An 18,473-nucleotide genomic window follows, 5' to 3' on the forward strand; every position below is an offset into this window, starting at 1 on the left:
TCTCTCGCTCTCTCTCCCAAAATAAATAAACATTAAAAAAAATGTTGGGGGGCCTGGATGGCTCAGTCAGTTAAGCATACAACTTCACCTCAGGTCATGATCTCACAGTTTGTGAGTTTGAGCTCCACATAGGGCTCTGTGCTGACAGCTCAGAGCCTGGAGCCTGCTTGAGATTCTGTGTCTCCCTCTCTCTCTGCCCCTCCCTTGCTCACACTGTCTCGCTCGCTTTCTCAAAAATAAATAAACTTTAAAAATTTTAAGAAAGAAATATTTAAATATACATACCTAGGTTAATAAACACAAAATTAAACTAAACATTTTCTCCCATTACTCAATCCAAAACAACTTCTGACTTATCTTACATAAGAATTCCTTTTTATCTCCTGCCTGTCCAAATTTCCCAGACTCTAATATAATGTGGGGATATAATCCCTGTTTATTATGGAGTATTCTTTGACCACATAGATCTTTTTCAAAAATAGCTTCAACTTATATTTTTGATCTTATAAAAATGTATTTGTCAGTTTTTTACATACAAATTTACATATTTAATAGTATGTGGTCCTTAAAGTAGTTTCAAACTACTACAACTACATTGTTCTCACGTTGCTGATTTTGGTTTGTATCTTAGAGTTCATCTTTGCATACTAGTTCTATTTGTTGTTAATTTATATCTGAGAATATCTCGCTGCTTAAAAGTGTCCATTTGGCTGGGTATAGAAATCTTTGACCCAATTCTTCCCCATTCAACACTTTGTAGACTCTGTTCTGCTGTCTTCAGGTATTTTGTGTTCAGCAAATCCTGGTGATCCTGATTTTTGCTCCTCTTTACCAGGCCCAGGTTCAAGTGTATAGAACAGAAGACTCATTGGGGTACATAAGTAGCTCAACTGGTTAAGCATCTGACTTAAGCTCAGGTCATGATCTCACAGTTTGTGAGTTCGAGCCCCACATCGGGCTCTGTGCTGGCAGCTTAGAGCTTGGAACCTGCTTGGACTCTATGTCTCCCTCTCTCTCTCTGCCCCTCCCCAATTCACACTCTGTCAGTCTCTGAAAAATAAACAAACATTTAAAAAAAAAACTGAAGACTCAAAATAGCAGTAGCCTGAGTACAATAACATTTTCCTCCCTCTCATATAAAAGATGTAACCCATACAGGGCTATAAAGGAGGATCCATGCTCTTAAAGAGTTTAGAGTGTGCCTTCCATTCTCAAGGTCACCTAGTATCCAAGACGACTCGATGGCACCAATCGACAAGAAGTAAAGGAAGGCAAGTGAAGGGTAAAGTAGTGAGTGTACCAGTTTGGCTGGCATTTTTAAAGAATTTTCCTAGGAGCCCTGATTCAAAAGCTTACAAGCAGGAGTCTCCTGGAGCACCATCAGCTGTGTAGGATGATGGGCATACAGCCCATTAGCTGCTAGGAACCAAAGAAGGGTTGCCCTTAAAAAGGAGGAATGGATGCCAAATGGATACCAGGTGGGCAAATAACTCTCTGTCCCAGGAGATAACAATGTTTCTTCCTAGTCCTCGCAGAATTTTTTTAGAATGATCTCCTAATCATATCTAAAAGTTGTTTTTTCATTAATTTTACCTTAAATCCTTTTGATTTGCAGACCAAGGTCTTTTTGTTTTTTCTTCTAAGTAGGCTTCTTTATTTATATTGTAATTATTACCTCTGATTCTCCCTGTATTTGTTTGCTAGGGCTGCCATGATGAGGTATCCCACACTGGGTGGCTTAACCAACAGAAATTCATTTTCTTACAGTTCTGGAGGCTGGATGGAAGTGAAGATCAAGATGTTGGGACTTGGTTTCTTCTGAGGACTCTCTCCTTGCCTTGTAGATGGCACTTTAAGCAGTAGGTCTTTACAGGATCTTCCCTGTGGGTAAGTCTGTATCCAAATTTCTTCTTGAATAGACACCAGTCATACTGGAGTAGGAGCCACCCTAATGACCTCATTTTAACTTATTTACCTCTTAAAAGACCCTATCTCTAAACTCAGTCACAGTCTGAGGTATTGGCAGTTAGGGTTTTAATACCCAGATTTTAGGAGGACACAACTTAGCCCAAACCACTATCATGTTAGTGTTGTTCTACAGAATTACTAAACGCACTATTCTCCAGCTTTTGCATCCACTATCCGTCTTTCATCATCCTCTCTTTGTCCTCTGTATGATGAGGAAACTTTTCCCTGTCACTGATTCAAGTCTCCTCGCCAATGCTTTAAACAAAGATTGAATTTCCCTACTTTATTTCATTTGTTCCTATATTTTATTCATGTTTTAGTTCATTCTTTTTGCATCTCTACCAATTCCATTCTTACAGATGCCCGTTACCCTCTCACAGCTCTACGCTTGCTGCATACAGCGACAAAATAGGCACGTTTGACAATAAGCATGTACTTTGGTGGTTGGTGATCCAGGCTAGGCAGCCCGGTGATCTTGGCTCAGTTCCACAAGGCTCTCATCCTCCTCTGGGCCTGACGCCGTCCTGGCAATGGCAAAGGCACAAGAGGGCACGCTCCCTGCGCGAGCCCATTTCAAGCCCCTCTTTGTGGCACATGTTTGCAAAAGCAAGACCCACCTACCCCCAAAAAACCCACAAAAATCAAAGAGCAGGAAATACACTTCTCCCACTACAGTGGAGGAAGGAGTAGTAATTTTGAATAGTCTCATCTATTACATTATTCTGCATCTTTTGGAAAAGTCCAGCTTAGGCATCTTAAATTTTCCTGTTTTGATCTATAACCTTGTTTTGTCAAACAAATACTCTTCTCTGAGACTTCAAGGTAGTGCTTATTTTTCCCTTATGTTATAGAATATTTTCACAGGATCCAGAGTATTTTCGGGGTTTTTTATTTAATCTTTACATGGGAAGGAATCTATTCAGACCTGCCATTTGCCACCACGGCCACACTGTGGAAGGAACCGCCCCCGCCCAACACTACTCTCCACTAAGGAACTAACACGTTCTATTCAGATGCAGTGCTGAAGTTAAGTCTTGGGTACATAACTCGTAGCTCAATTTGCGTGCCTGGCAGAAGATTTTCTCGTGCCCGTCTGCAGAAATGAGATAGAAACTTCCCTTTCTGTCAGGGTCTCGGACTGAGCTGAAGCATCACACACAAAGTGGGCAATTTTTGTCTGAACGGGATAGGACTTCAAAGACTTCATTCCCAGCATGCACTGCTTCCAGTGCTCCTCCTGTCTGTAGCTGGATGAAAAAGTATGAGCACATGTATTTTGACAGGTACTGCTAACCTGCCCTCTGAAAAGATCTTATGGCTATTTTAAAGGACTGTCGGAAGGACTATGACATGCACAGCTATCTGATACATGTGAATAAGGTCAGTAGTCTACTGTCTTAACTGTCTTAAGATCTAGGCTTACTTCCTTCCAGATCTAGACTCACCCAATGAATTTCTCAAGTCCTTACGAACAGGTCTATGCCACGATCAGCCAAGGGATAAAGGAAAAGTATTCTCTCTGAAGATCTCCTGAACTATTCCAGAAAGAAGACTGTCTAAAGCTGAACACAACCCTGATAACAAAGAATCTTATAACTTCAGTCCATAACTTATATTTCTTAATCAGGCCGAGTATCCTATATCACTTAAGGATCGTTTTCTCTTCCTTGGGAGATACAACAGAGCATCTCTGTTTCAGTACAAAAGCCCACAGGATAGGTTTCTTCTCTATCTTTGCATAAAAGGGTCATAATAGATGTGCAATGAAGGAATGAAGAAACTCCGGATGTCAGCCTTTCAGAACATGGAGTATTTGCTATTATAAGACTATCTTCTAGTTTCAGGGACAGCGCGTTAAACAGTAAAAAACAAAACCGAGAAGTAAATACACTACAACAGTATTCTGGGAAACGAATAATGGTCCTTGAATTTCTCCACCGCCACGAGACACGGCAGCAGAGGGGCTCCCCAACCCACCTCGCTCGCCCTTTCTCCTTGCTCCGCTGCCCCACGCGGCTGGTGGATTTGATGTACAGGTGCCGGTGCAGCTCGTCGATGAGAACCAGGTGGAGGTTCATCTTCTTGCTGTGAAGCTCCAGCCTAAGGTCACTCAGTCCTTCCACCTGGAGCAGGGGACCCTCCAAAGACTCCACTGCTGACACCTGAAGACAGAATAAGAAATGAGTCAGTAGGACAACTGCATACCCTAGCAATATTAGAAACATGAGAGACTACTTTTAAAAGAAAAAGAGAATTTCTATGAGCCTTATCAGCGTACATCAGACTTTGAAGAGTAGAACATGGTTAGGCCTAGTTGTGCCTTTGAAGGGTGCACCATCTAAGAGAAAGAACACTGAAGAGAACAATCCTGTTAAAGATAAACATTTGCAACAACATGGATGGAACTAGAAGGTATGCTGAGTGAAGCAAGTCAGTCGGAGAAGGACAGGTATCATGTTTTCACTCATACGTGGATCTTGAGAAACTTAACAGAAGACATGGGGGAGGGAAAGGGAGTGGGGGAAGGGAAGGGGAAAAAACAGTTACAGAGAGGGAGGGAGGCAAACCTTAAGAGACTTTTTTTTTTTATCTTTTTATGTTTTTTATTTATTTTTGAGAGACATAGAGAGACAGTGCGAGCAGGGGAGGGTCAGAGAGAGAGGGAGATTCAGAATCTGAAGCAGGCTCCAGGCTCTGAGCTAGCTGTCAGCACAGAGCCCGACGCAGGGCCCGAGCCCACAAACCATGAGATCATGACCTGAGCTGAAGCCGGATGCTTAACTGACTGAGCCACCCAGGTGCCCCATAAGAGACTCTTAAAGACCAAGAACAAACTGAGGGTGGGGGGCGGGGGAGAGGGGAAAATGGGTGATGGGCATTGAGAGGGCACTTGATGGAATGAGCACTGGGTGTTGTAACGTAAGCCAATTTGACAATAAATTATGTTTAAAAAAATAAAAGAATAGAAGAAAATTTTTCACTAGAAAACAAAAAGATAAACACAAAGGCATCTAGAGCACCACAGAGCTGCATGAATCATTTATTCCCACACACGTTGTCTACTGACAGACACAAGCGGATGACCTCCCCAAATAAATTATGTCATTCATATCCTCACAAGAAGTCCGCACACTAATGGTTGAAATCAACTTTTAATCACATTTAGCTTTTTAAGACTAAGACTAAATAAAAGCACACCGCATAAATGTTTCAATCATTCTCATTGTGGTCATGAGTCAGAGCCTGGTGAGCCTACCTGTGCATCTACATATAGACAGGCACTTTCTCCCTCTTCCTGATACACACGCACACGCATGCACATGCACGCGCGCGCCCACACACACACACACACACACACACACACACACACACACAGAGGTAAATGCATTCTCGACCTGAAGGCTACAAGCAGAAAATAAGTCATCACCTCTCCTTGACCTGATCCAGGTCGTTGGAAGAAATGGGATATGAACAGTGAACAGAGTTTGATAAACTACAGAGAAGGGAACGCTCCTGGTGTAAAGAGCAATTTGAGAGATTTTAAAACAAAAACGATTGTATGAGTAAACATGGTGTAGGAACACCTACAACAAATGAAGAAGAGGGACTCCGGGAGCTTGGAACAACTCACTTTGAAACCAAAGTAATAACTGCGGGGGGGGCGGGGAGTATGTTTTATATGATCCCATTTATCTACATATATAAGATTATAATCATCTTTCTGTAAAGATCTAGATTTTTTAAATTTTTTTGTTTACTTTTGAGGGAGAAAGATAGATAGTGAGCAGGGGAGGGGCAGAAAGAGAGCAAGACACATAATCTGAAGCAGGTTCCACGCTCTGAGCTGTCAGCACAGACCTGACGCAGGGTTTGAACTCAAGAACCACAAGAATATGACATGAGCCAAATTCACACGCTTAACTGACTAAGCCACCGAAATGCCCCAAGATCTAGATTTTTTAAGGAAAATAACAAAGTGAAGAATATTCCTTAGGAGAAAAATAAAAGCAAGAGAGAAACACAAAAAAGAATAATAATAATAATAATAAGGGAAGAAGGAAAAACAGTTTCAAATGGAGAGGCAGGTAAAATAAGAGGCTCTTAAATACAGAGAACAAACTGATGGTTGATGGGGGTAGGCAGCTGGCGGGGAGGGAAAAAATGGGTGATGGGCATTGAGGAGGGCACTGGTTTGGGCTGAGCACTGGGTATTGTATGTAAGCAATGAATCACGGGAATCTACTCCTAAAACCAAGAGCACACTGTATACACTATATGTTCCCTAACTTGACAATACATAATATTTATTAAAAATAAAATAAAATAAAATAATAATAGTAACAGAGGTAGTAGTGTAGTAGTAGTAATAATAGAAAAGACAGGACTACAAGCTGAACTCAGAGGGAGAAGAGCCCTACCCAGCTCCCCAAAGGGAATCCTACGCTATGACTACTCCATGCTTTGGTTATACTTGTAAATATGCCTAAAAGGTATAGAGAAAGGCAATCACTAATAATACTTTAGGGTAAACACAGTGGATGTAATTAGGGAGATAAACATGCTCCTAAAAAGTAAGGTGTCTAAGTAAAAGCAATAGGTACCAAAGAGCCACGAAACCCATCAATGATCAAAAGTGCAGGTCGAGGAGCTGCACCAGTGCACGCGGTCACTGAGGAGCACGTGGGCAGTGGGTACAGAAAGTCTGGGAGCTGCCAAATTCGAAGCGGCCTGAGGTGGGGGAGGAAAATGCAAAGGCTTACCCACAAACATGGCCCTTGTTTTGCGATGTGCTATAATCAAATGTCAGAAGCCAGTGAGCTTCCTTACGTTAACCAAGGAAGCAGGGAGGGATGACAAAGTGGCAGACCCTGGGCCAGCTCTGCCCCCCGAAGCCCGCCAGTTCGTTTTCATGCTGACTCGTAACTGCCCCCTGACGGGGGCCCTGGGGCCTCATGCGAGCTGCCAACAATTCCAGATGGAAAAGCAGCCTTGCAAAATGACCACCGTGTCCCCAAGGAGGAAAAACAACAACAAATTCATTTACACTTAGGCTCTAAAATGGATTTTAACTCGGGTCTCTAACGGAGAAAAGAGGATGCATTAACCTTTAGTGACATCGAGATCCAGAAAATGAAAAATAATTTGGTAAGCCACTGGCCCGTCGTGTAGCCTTACCCCTTACAGGAATTAAATCCAGCTGAGAGATTTAAGCTTAAAAACCACCCACGGCACATCCACACTCAATTTGTTTGTAGGAATTGGCATGAAGATTTTTAACCCAAACAGTTTGTGTTCCAAACACAAAATTATAGGATAATGTCAACTTTCAAAGCTCCTTAATTGAAGTCGTTTTTTGTTTTTTTTTTTTAAATATAGGTAAGGCACTTAACACGATGCCTGGCACATGGTGAGTGCTCACTGAAATTAGAAATCAGATTTTTAACAGAGTCTATTTGTTCTGTTAAAGAAACCTCATAGGGTGTTAATAACGTGCTTATGCTACTGTTTTTAGTAAAATGCGGTTTCCATTACAACCATTTGGATGACAAATTTTCTGAGTACGTCTTCTTGACCCAAAATACAAGTACAATTTATATATATATGTATATAAACTCGAGAGTAATTTTAGAATTTCAAACATTTGAAAACCATACCACAAAGAAGACAGCATAGTCTTATTTTTATATGAAAACACAGTGCTCCGATTTCCTGGCCTTCACTTATTAAAAGCCATAATTATGAAAGCTAGGCAAGCGCACTGTCCCCCCCTACTCTAACCTTACTAAGTGGTACTAAAACTGATTTTAAGAAAACAGTGATCAGCGCAGCATGTGATCTCTAGAATATCAGGGTTTTTTTTTTTTTTATGTTATTTTTGAGAGACAGAGAGAGACAGCATGAGCAAGAAAGGGTGAGAGAGAGAGAGGCAGACACAGAATCTGAAGCAGGCTCCAGGCTCTGAGCTAGCTGTCAGCACAGAGCCCGACGCGGGGCTTGAACCCACGAACCGTGAGATCATGACCTGAGCCGAAGCCAGAAGCCAGATGCTTAACCGACTGAGCCACCCAGGTGCCCCTAGAATATCAGTTTATAGAAACCTGACATTTATCTTCCCTGGTTTCAAGTAGCTTGTATCATAACATTTATACATATGCAAAACTTGGTGGGGCAGCAAAGAGCCCCTCCATCCAACCACCAGTGATGGCCAATTCTGTTGGGGGGCAAGGGGGGGCTGGTATTCTGGTTTCCAGGCATTTACTAGCATTTAGGCTTTATTAGAAATCATTAAATATCCTTGGGGTACCTGGCTGGCTCAGTCGGTGGAGCATGTGACTCTTGATCTCGGGGTTCTAAGTTCAAGCCCCACACTGGGTATAGAGATTACTTAAAGATAAAATCTTTAAAAAGAAAAACATTAAATATCCATCCATGTTTAGATACGCATAATTACTGGTAAACACACAACTAAAGAGTTTTGTTTTATAATGCGGTCATTTTATGAATCATTTCACTGTTTCCCAAATTTAATGTGTACAGAGTACTTTTTAAATAACGCTGATGAAACATTAACAAGAATTCAAGAGATGAAGCTGGATTAAAGTGGACAGCAACAAAATAGTCTCACTTGTGAGTTGCTATGAGAAATTATTGAAATTGGGTTCTTTTTTTTTTTGATGTTTTGTAAAGATTTCCCCCCAAACATATCTTTTCTTTTTTTTTTTACTTAATTTTTTTTGTAACTTTATTTATTTATTTTTTAGAATATAACACTATTTTTTAACATATGCAATTATTTTCCATCATTTACAATACAGTAATTACAATGACACTCCAAATGGATAAGCAAAGTAAAAAATCAGAACCCCAACTTCTATTTCATGTAATTAGATTTATACAGAAATTAGAAGGTTAAGTAACAACTAGCTAATCACCTAATTTCACAGCTATCTGAAGTGGCAATCATTATATAGCAGCTTATCTATGATACATTCAAGATACAGTGTGACAGACAACACCAAATAAATATATTTTATTACTGAACAAAACATACCAGATGAAAAGTCACAGAGACGACATTCAGGACAACAGTTCACTAGTAAATGCTGTCTCTACCTCTACTCACAGATGGAATAACATGCATTCACACCCCAAATGATCTCCAGTATGATCTTCTAGAAATCTCAGGCCACACCATTTCTAAATGAGCCAATTAAATGTATTTGGAGGTTTTCTTACACATATTTTCAAAAATAAAACTGGAGAATTGGGGGAATTTTTTCACATAACATCTATTATGACCCAAAAGAACACTAGTATTCTACTCACCACAGTTGGAAATGACTTTGATAACAGAACTCTGCTTTGGAGTTGAAAAATTATTTCCTTTAGGATATTAAAAAAAAAAAAAAATTGGGGCACCTGTGTGGCTCAGCTGGTTAAGTGTCTGACGCTTAATTTCAGTTCAGGTCATGATCTCACCATTCATGAGATCGAGCCCTGTGCTGGGCTCTGTACTGACAATGTAGAACCTGCTTGAGATTCTCTCTCCCTCTCTCTCTGCCCTTCCCTGACTTGCATGCACATGCTCTGTCTGAAAATAAACAAAATATTTAAAAAAGAAGAAAAATATTTCCTTGAGGATTATGAAAATAAGCCAGCATTCACCAAATGTTTTCATACATCACACTGAACAGGATGGCACATTTTGCTATTAGAGACCTATGCACTGAAGAACACAGAAATCCCAACAACTGTTTCCATAACTCAGTATGTGCAAGTTACATTTAAATTGCACACAATCAAGAATTGTCTGGTAGTTCAACAAAGTTTACCTTGATTTGAGAGGTAAGTTTACAACAAAGGCCATCTTTGAAATTATGAGCTACGGAGCCCTTAGATTTTCTTTCCCAAATGTCTATTTCTCAATTTCCTTCTAATTTATTTTTTTTTAATGTTTATTTATTTTTTAGAGAGAGAGAGAGACAGAGCACAAGTGGGGAAGGAGCAGAGAGAGAGGGAGACACAGAATCCAGAGCAGGGTCCAGGTCCAGGCTCCAAGCAGTCAGCACAGAGCCCGACGTGGTGTTCAAACTCGTGAACCACGAGATCATGACTTGTGCCAAAGTCGGACGCTTCATCGCCTGAACCACCCAGGTGCCCCTCAATCTCCTTCCAGTTTAAAGTAGAAAGTTACTATCTCATAGGTAAGTGTTCATCTTCTGCTAGTCTCACTCAATTAGGTAAAAAGATCTAGTTTTGTGCTTTAACATGGACCACTTGAAATATTCTGGAGGAAAGTCAGCCATCCTCAGCACTCAGTCGGCTTCCCTGAAGAAATACCGGTTTATTGTTTTTTTATATATTACTATTTTAATTGGGGAGAGGAGAGACACAATGGTAACTGACATTAGTAACCATTTCTAACTAAACCACCTGCTAGCTAAGGAAAATGCTTATTTTGGCAATAATGTTCCCTAAAAGAAAGCAAACGTGTGGCCACTGTAGAGTCTAAAACAAGTTATTCCCTTCAGGATTCTGATAATCACATGGGTCCAACATGTTTTATCTCTTTTCAATAGGTCTGTATGCCTCCCTTAAGGAAGTATTTTTCCAGTAAGACAACATAACCATTCTGCCAATGTTGCCTTGGCTCAACTTACAGATGTGTATCTTTTTAGATATGAAATTAGGCTATTCCAGAGAACGGATACCTTCTCCCTTCCTACACCACATAAGAAGACACGAGTTAAACGTGCTGAACAGTCTCAACCACAAACACCAAAAAACTCTGGCTATGAGCAACAAAAGAAGCAGGCCTTGGAGTATGACATTTACTTAGTGTCCATGCCACTGGCCAGCTGCCACCTGAGTCCCCAAGCTGTTAGAAGGCAATCTCTGGTGGCTTCAGGCCATGCTCCTCAAGACAGCCCTGTACCCAGAAGTCTCCACACAGAGGGCTCAAGGAGTCCAGGACAGACATAAGAAGTCTTCCTCTGAACGCTGAGCCAAACCCACCTTTACACAAGCAGGAAAGATGTTTCAAGAACCCCAGACCAATCACTTACCAAACATGATCATTTTACAATACCACAGTGCCCAAAGCCATGGTTTGGTTATCAGATAGGAGTTTTTATTTTTTAATGTTTTTTTTTGTTTTGATACAGAGAGAGAGACAGAGCATGAGAGGGGGAGGGGCAGAGAGAGAAGGAGACACAGAACCAGAAGCAGGCTCCAGGCTCTGAGCTAGCTGTCAGCACAGAGCCCGACGCGGGGCTCGAACCCGCGAACGTGAGATCTGACCTGAGCTGAAGTCGGAGGCTTAACCGACTGAGCCACCCAGGCGCCCCTCGGATAGAATTTTTAAAAAACCAAAAACCAAAACAACAACAACGCACAGTTTAAACCCTCCCTCCCCCAAAAAATACAGTATTTTTCATGTATTAGTTTGAAATCTGAACCACAGGAAACTGTTTCTCACAAGCCAACAATGATCCAGTATTGGCCGTTTCGTATGGTTTAATCTCACAGTTTGGGGAGATCTGAACGCTGTGGTGCGTCTAGGACATCACAGTGCTGTTGGCAGAACACTGTGGCCGTTACAGAACTCTGTGTTCTGTAGGGTTAACTGCATCAGAGAATCTAGGAAAACTTTAACAACAGAGTATTATATATGTGTGTGACATAAAACCACAACCATGTGACCCCAAAGAATTCTGCGGATCAAAATCCTCTTAAATATAAACTCAGTAACAACCTCCTTCGGCTTGTGTTTAAAACAGGACAGCAGCCACCACAGGCGACATATGTGGAGGATGGCTTAGACTGCTCTTCATACATAATGGTGGGGGTCCGGGGAAGGGAAGCTGGGAGGCAGAGGGAGGGACACAGAAAGCAGAATAAGGAAATCCCTGCAAGGCTCGGGGCTGTGGTGAAGGTTTGGAGGAGTCTCAGGGGACGTCCAGAAGCAACCGAATCCTTAATCCCAGCTTTACTGGAGAAGGCCTGGCTCCCGGTGGGTCTGTTTTGCCACAGACTGCAGGCCTCCGGGCTACTGACAGCTGGAATTTAAGACAGACTTCCTGAGAAGGCGGCATCACAGGGGCGAGGCCAAGCGCCTGGAGCAACAACACTTTTTTCCCCACCCTAACTCCTCAGCCTGCAGCCAACCGGGTGGTGTTCAAATCAGGCAATCAAAAATGCCCGTGCTTAAAGTCCTCTGCTAACAGAATATCGATGAGCCCCATTCAGGTGCCCCTTCTCCCTCCAGAAACCCAATACCTATAATGCAGAGTCAGCGTGCTCTCACCATTAAAAACAGGATGCTATCTACTTCCATTCTCCTTTCATTACTGCTAGGGTTATTACATGTTTTTATTTAATAAACCTTCATCAGTTCAAATGAAGGGTTGTTATTAGTTGTGCTAACAGCCAAATGATAATGCTCCAGAGAGATATCAGTGCTTGTTGGTGCATTAGCAGAGAGAGGAGTAGGGCTGAGGTCAAGCATGTGTCAATGTAAATGAGGAGATATTAGGTAGTAAAGGCTTAATGCAATAGACTGCCGGGGAGCTAATGGAATTTACAGGATAAAGCAAATGAGATGAAGTTATTGATAAGTGAATGAGCGGAGGGGGGTCTGTGAGATGAAGTGCTGTCAAAGAAAAGCCCTTTTACTTGTGAATTTCTTCTTTAGAGTATCTTCAAATCTATCTCAGAAAACACAACTCGCAAGAGATCAAATGTGACTTCTGATTTCAACAAATAGCTCATCTACCACTGCTCTGAAACAGGCTTGGTTTAAAAGCATACTATTTGACTAAACTAGCTCTTGGTCTTTGGGGCTTCCCTGCACCTTTTCGGTTTTTGTTTTTTCCTAAACAACAGGGCATTGTACCACAAATAATTCCCATAATTTAAGCAGAAATCTTTGAGTTTTTTTTTCCTCTTGTCAAGTATGGGTGGCTAGAGTGTCTAAGATATTCCGTAAGCCCAAGTCTCAGAGAATGACAGTATCTGAGAAATGAAAGGTTGAGTTTTCTATTATAAGAGACATTTAAAGGCTGTCATGCCTGGAGTCCTACCCCAATTTCACAGATTAAAAAAAAAAAAAAAAAAAAAGAGTAAGGCCTAAGGTCCAGGAATGCATTTTTCTTAACCTCTGTTTTTCTTCCAAATTATAAAAATACATAATCAAGAAAACTCAAAAAACACAAAATCCCAAAGGGAAAAGATGGTCCACATTCTCACTAATCAGGTAAAATACGTTTTAATGATTCCTTCCAAACGATTTTCCATACAAAGTTTTTACAAAGTATTATTATTTTTAAATAGGTTTTTTTTCCATCTGGCGATTCATTGGAATTATCTGCCCATTACTAAATATATTTTTAGCATTCATATGACTCCATAAAATGAATATTCCACAAATGACTTAAACCATTTCCCAAAGTAGTTGCTATTTTCTTTGACTTTCATAAATTTTCCTGTGATAATTATCCTTGTATATATTTTTCATCATAATTAAAATGCTTACCTACTAACATTCTAGAAGTAGAATTCCAAGTTCAAAGTGATGCACATATTTAGGGTTTCTAATAGATAATGTCATATCTGGAGCCTTATTTGTTCTAAATGGACTTACAGCTGATCAGTTCATGATGAGTTTCCTGATGAAATTAAACATACCTAACACCTTAAGAGAAAGTTAAAATGTCAACTGCTTATGGGCAAGATCACACAATCACACACACACACACACACACACACACACAAATCCAAGGGGGAGCTTCGGTGGCTCAGTCAGTTAAGCATCGACTCTTGGTTTCAGCTCAGGTCATGATCTCACAGTTTGTGAGTTTTAGTCCCACATCGGGCTCTGTGCTGACAGCATGAATCCTACTTGAGATTCTTTGTCTCCCTCCCCCACCACCTGTCCCCTGCTCAGTCTCTATTTCTCTCTCAAAATAAATACATAAACTTAAAAAAAAAAATCCTTCTTTGTTCCTAATCTAACGGTCCCTCCAAGTCTCAGTTCCCATCAGTGTTCCATAAAGACAGCACTAAATCCTAGGTTTCTATTCCAGACTACAAGTGAAGAGACCACTAGGAAAGATATCCTCATTTGACAAGGGTCCCAAAGCCACTTAACTGCTGTCATCTTATTTGCTATTCCAGGACAAGAAAAAGTTACAGAACACTTCTCTTAGGAGTTGGCAAAGGAGGTCTCTGGGAGTCACATCAGGCTCATACTTTCAAGCAAGACAGTTTCCCACTCTCCAAATGCTCGGCAACTTACACAGTTCTTCACTAACACCAACTGTTTAAATCCCACAAAGGAATGTGAGAGGAGGATGGCTTTTTATATTTTCAGAGCTAGGAACAACAAGTAATTAACACCGGGATAAATCACGGAGCAAACACTTCAGCAAGCTCCTCCGATGTAGGCAGGCCAAGCAAAAGCTACTGATGCACCTTCCCAGATCATCGTCAAACTGAGACACAGGGCTCCCGTCAACAACATGCATGGCCACCTGCAGCGATTTACACATATACGGGGTCCCCATCTGGCCACACAATGACCAACCAGAACCTGTTTAAGCATGTGCATATGTGAGGCTGAAACCCGGGATACGAAGGAGGAGGTCAGCAAAGGCCTCGTGTACTATTATTCCTGCCTTAGTGTGTTCCTTCTCCAAATGAATTGTAGAGAAGTGCGTGCACGCACAGGTCATCTGATGAATGCATTAGTGACAGTGGCACCAGGAAGGAAAGGCTGCTCGGAATGAACAAGTCCCAGATGACTCCTGTTCTCCTACCTGGCCCTGTGATAGTGAGGATGATGCTACTTAGACCTTTTTAAATCTGTATATTGCCTTATATTTTACAAAGCACCATAACCTTACAATTTTCACTATTATTCTCACAGCCATTCTATAATCTAGACAGGGTATTTGTATATCCACTGTAGAGAAGAGAATACTAAATAACAGGGAGAGAAAGTGATTTGTCTAAGCTCACAGAACTAGTAGGTTGTTGAGTCAGGACTGGAATTAAGAACGTCTGGCTTCCAAATCCATTCCATTGGCACTACATCACAAGGTACCTAGCCACCACTTGTCAGTAAGTAAACCTGTGCCCCAATTTCAACCCATGAAATCACAACGCAATTCAAGATAAGAAACCACAGTAAGAAAACAGGAAGCAGAGAACCAAGAAGACAGCCCTGAAGAGTTCAAGTCTACCCAAACCTAGAGAACACCTAATTTAACCATTCAACAACATTCCTACTGACCAAATAATCAGACTATAAAATCAGAGTAAGAGCCGAATACTTGTCAGTTCTATCCAAAACCTGCAACAGAGGATGGCCACCAAGCAACTTCAAGCTACAACATTTCAACAAAAATGAAGTCTGCCTTATGCAAATACAGTAAAATCTTGGTTTCCAAGCATAATTTGTTCTAGAAACAAGCTTGTAATCCATACCACTTGTATATCAAAGTGCATTTCAAGAATCACTGGCCTGGGGTGCCCAGGTGGCCTCAGTTGGTTAAGTGTCAGACTTCAGCTCAGGTCATGATCTAAAAGTTTGTGAGTTCGAGCCCCACATTAGGGGCTCTGTGCTGACAGCTGGGGGCCTGGAGCATATTTCAGATTCTCTGTCTGCCTCTCCCCTGCTCACACTTGGTCTCTCACTGTCTCACCTTCTTTAAACCACTGGCTCAGCTGTGATCACGTGACATCCGGCGTCACATACTACCCATATTGCAGGACACCGCTCACTGATCAAGTTAAAATTTACTAGAAATGTTTGCTCATCTTGCAGAACGCTCACAGGACAAGTTACTCACAATCCAAGGTTTTACTTGTACGTGGTTTCTAACCCCTCAAAGCTAGTATTAAAGGACATCAAAGACATTAGTTTTCCTCTGTTGCATAGCACAGCCCCTACCCTCGGTCTATAGTTCCACATTTAACTGTACAATGGAATCACCTGGAGAATGTCAAATTACTGAAGTTAGTATCCCAGCACCAGAGATTTCGGGGCCATCAGAGTAGGGTGTGAGCCGGACTTCAGGTTTCTTCAAGAAGTCCCTAATGTGCAGAGTTTGGGGATCACTGCCCCACAGCCACACGAGCCAAATGAAAATTGCTGAGCCTTGGAGGTTTAGTGTATGTGATATAACAAAATTTCTCTTTGCTTTAAAATAAAAGAGGCAATGAAGAGCAGATAAAAGAACCAAGTAAAAGGGAAGGAAAGGTAATACAATAACCGGGGGCCTTTCAAACACTGTGAAACCCTAGCCTTCAAAACCAAGTATAAATGAAAAGGACATCAAGCACAAACGCAAATAGTTCACAAGCCCTGTACTTTTACTCTCCAGGAGAAAAACGAAGCTGCCACGTTAAGCCTGCTCATTTGATTCTAGACAAACACCAAGCTTTCTTGTTTAATAACTTTGTCTTCAGCTCTTGCTAAACCTTTTTGAAAAGATCAAATATAGGAGTCTGAAGGAATGAAAGGGTCCCAAATACAGCTAGATCACCTTATTTAAATAGCAAACCCCACTACCCTACCTCCATCCCCAACGTTCCTGATCCCCAATTTCTTGGTACGCTCATCATGATATGAGACTTTTTATTTGTTCCTCTGTCTCTCTGGGTTAGCATGTAAGCCCCTTCAAGGTTAAGGGCACACATTCAGATGTATATCCCAACGATGCGCGTCATCAACAACAGCATCATCCCACTCCTAAGTCTACCGAAATGTGTGCCTCATCCTTTCCTGTTATTAGTACAGAATACTGGCACTGGTCTTTCAAATCAATATTCTGCACTAGAAGTAGATGGGCTTAATGGTGGCTATTTCATTATTGATCACGGATATATTTTTTATCATGTGTAGAGAAATCTATATGGAATATTGAAACATTTTTGCAGTCACGTACCACTTTCAGGTTAAGGCCAATACGTTCACTAGAATGTTCCAGCTCTCAATATTTATAGAGTTTTCACCTCAATACCATTCCCACAGTCATAATGAGAAAAAACGGTCCTGTGAGATCTTAGAAACTCTCAGACCAGATGAAAGGGATGTGCACGTTGGCCCCCTTTTTCTTTGCTGTGCATTAATCATTTGATAGTAGACGCATGATCACCCCTTCCCTGCCCACAGTATGAGAAAAGAAGAATTTGTCTATTTGCTAATGACACAGTTCTTATGGCAGCAAGAAGAACAAGCTCTCTGGTCCACTCGTCTGACTATCCATCTAAAACACCAACAGAAAGAAGAGCTTACCATCAACTACTTTATGACACTAAAATCAACACTATTGATAAGCACCCTCCAATAGTGAACTGGTTTATCTCTACTTACAATACTAGCAGGAAAACACACACAGTTACCTAAGAGTCGATTTTGCAACAAACGGATCCTAGATAATTTAGTGACAAATTGCACTGCTGTGAACATATCATTGAAGTAGACCAAAAAGGTGATTGACACGGAATCTGAAATTTGCCCATGTCAAATCCCAAATATACGGCAAAGAACTTTGGGGTCCTGATTATCCTTCTGGGCATGTGTTAGATCAGACTAGCCTCATTCTCAGAGAAAAATCTTTTTTCTTAAGATTTTATTTTTAAGTAATCTCTATATCCAACGTGGGGCTTGAATCCAAACCCTGACACCAAGAGTTACATGCTCCACCGACTGAGCCAGCCCCAGGCACCCCTGTTTTTAGAGAAAAATTTTATCTCTCCCCACAGGAACTCCTTTGACTGCATAAAATGGGGGTACTCTTTTACTCAGATAGATGTCCACATAAGGAAAGAAGGAATCCATAGTGCCTACCCTAGCCAGCCCTACTTCAACTCTACCAGTTCCAAACAAGTCCACCTCTGACGAGTTTTTTAAATTGTCACATGGGAGGAATCACCATATCCTTCTTAAAGTATTTGTTAAAGTAATCAATTCATTATAAATAACAGTTCTGAGCACTTACTGTGTATACCGTGTGTACTTTACGTAAGGAGCTTAGTATCTCATTTAATCCCTTCAACAACCTTTGAGAATAGATATAATTCTCAACTCCCAACTTCCCACAAAGTCAAATAATTAGTCCCGAGTGATCCAGCTAATAAAAGTCAAAGCCAGGACCCAAGCACAGGTCCATCTGACCCACACTAAGACTCACACTGACATTCACAACCTTGATTCTTATACAACAAATGCAAAGAATCTTGTAAGGTGAAAACATTACAAATATATTTTTTACTATAGGATCTTAGTAAAACCATGAGATTAAATAGCCGCCTTACTCCCTTTATGCCCGATGTGGCCACATTTTTAGTATAAATGATATAATTCCACCACACCATTCTCTCAAAGCACTCTGGGATTTTCTGGAAGGAAGGCAACTACGTAAATCTAAGCAGTTATAATAGTCGCTAACTCACTATACAGCTATGATTTTTTAAATATAGGGGTGTGTGTGTGTGTGTGT

At 41.1% G+C, this 18,473-nt stretch overlaps 1 protein-coding gene across 3 annotated transcripts in view; it reads right to left on the reverse strand.

Annotated features, from left to right (window-relative positions):
- EXOC4 (exocyst complex component 4) overlaps positions 1-18,473 on the reverse strand; it is a 734,942-nt gene that overhangs the window by 679,553 nt on the left and 36,916 nt on the right. For all 3 annotated transcript variants that reach the window (XM_029923156.1, XM_029923167.1, XM_029923170.1), the window contains exon 4: positions 3,946-4,130. In XM_029923156.1, the coding sequence (XP_029779016.1) occupies positions 3,946-4,130 (185 nt within the window). The remainder of the gene's footprint in view (positions 1-3,945; positions 4,131-18,473) is intronic.

The sequence above is a fragment of the Suricata suricatta genome, chromosome 2, assembly GCF_006229205.1.
Source record: "Suricata suricatta isolate VVHF042 chromosome 2, meerkat_22Aug2017_6uvM2_HiC, whole genome shotgun sequence".
NCBI classification, from domain to species: Eukaryota; Metazoa; Chordata; class Mammalia; order Carnivora; family Herpestidae; genus Suricata; species Suricata suricatta.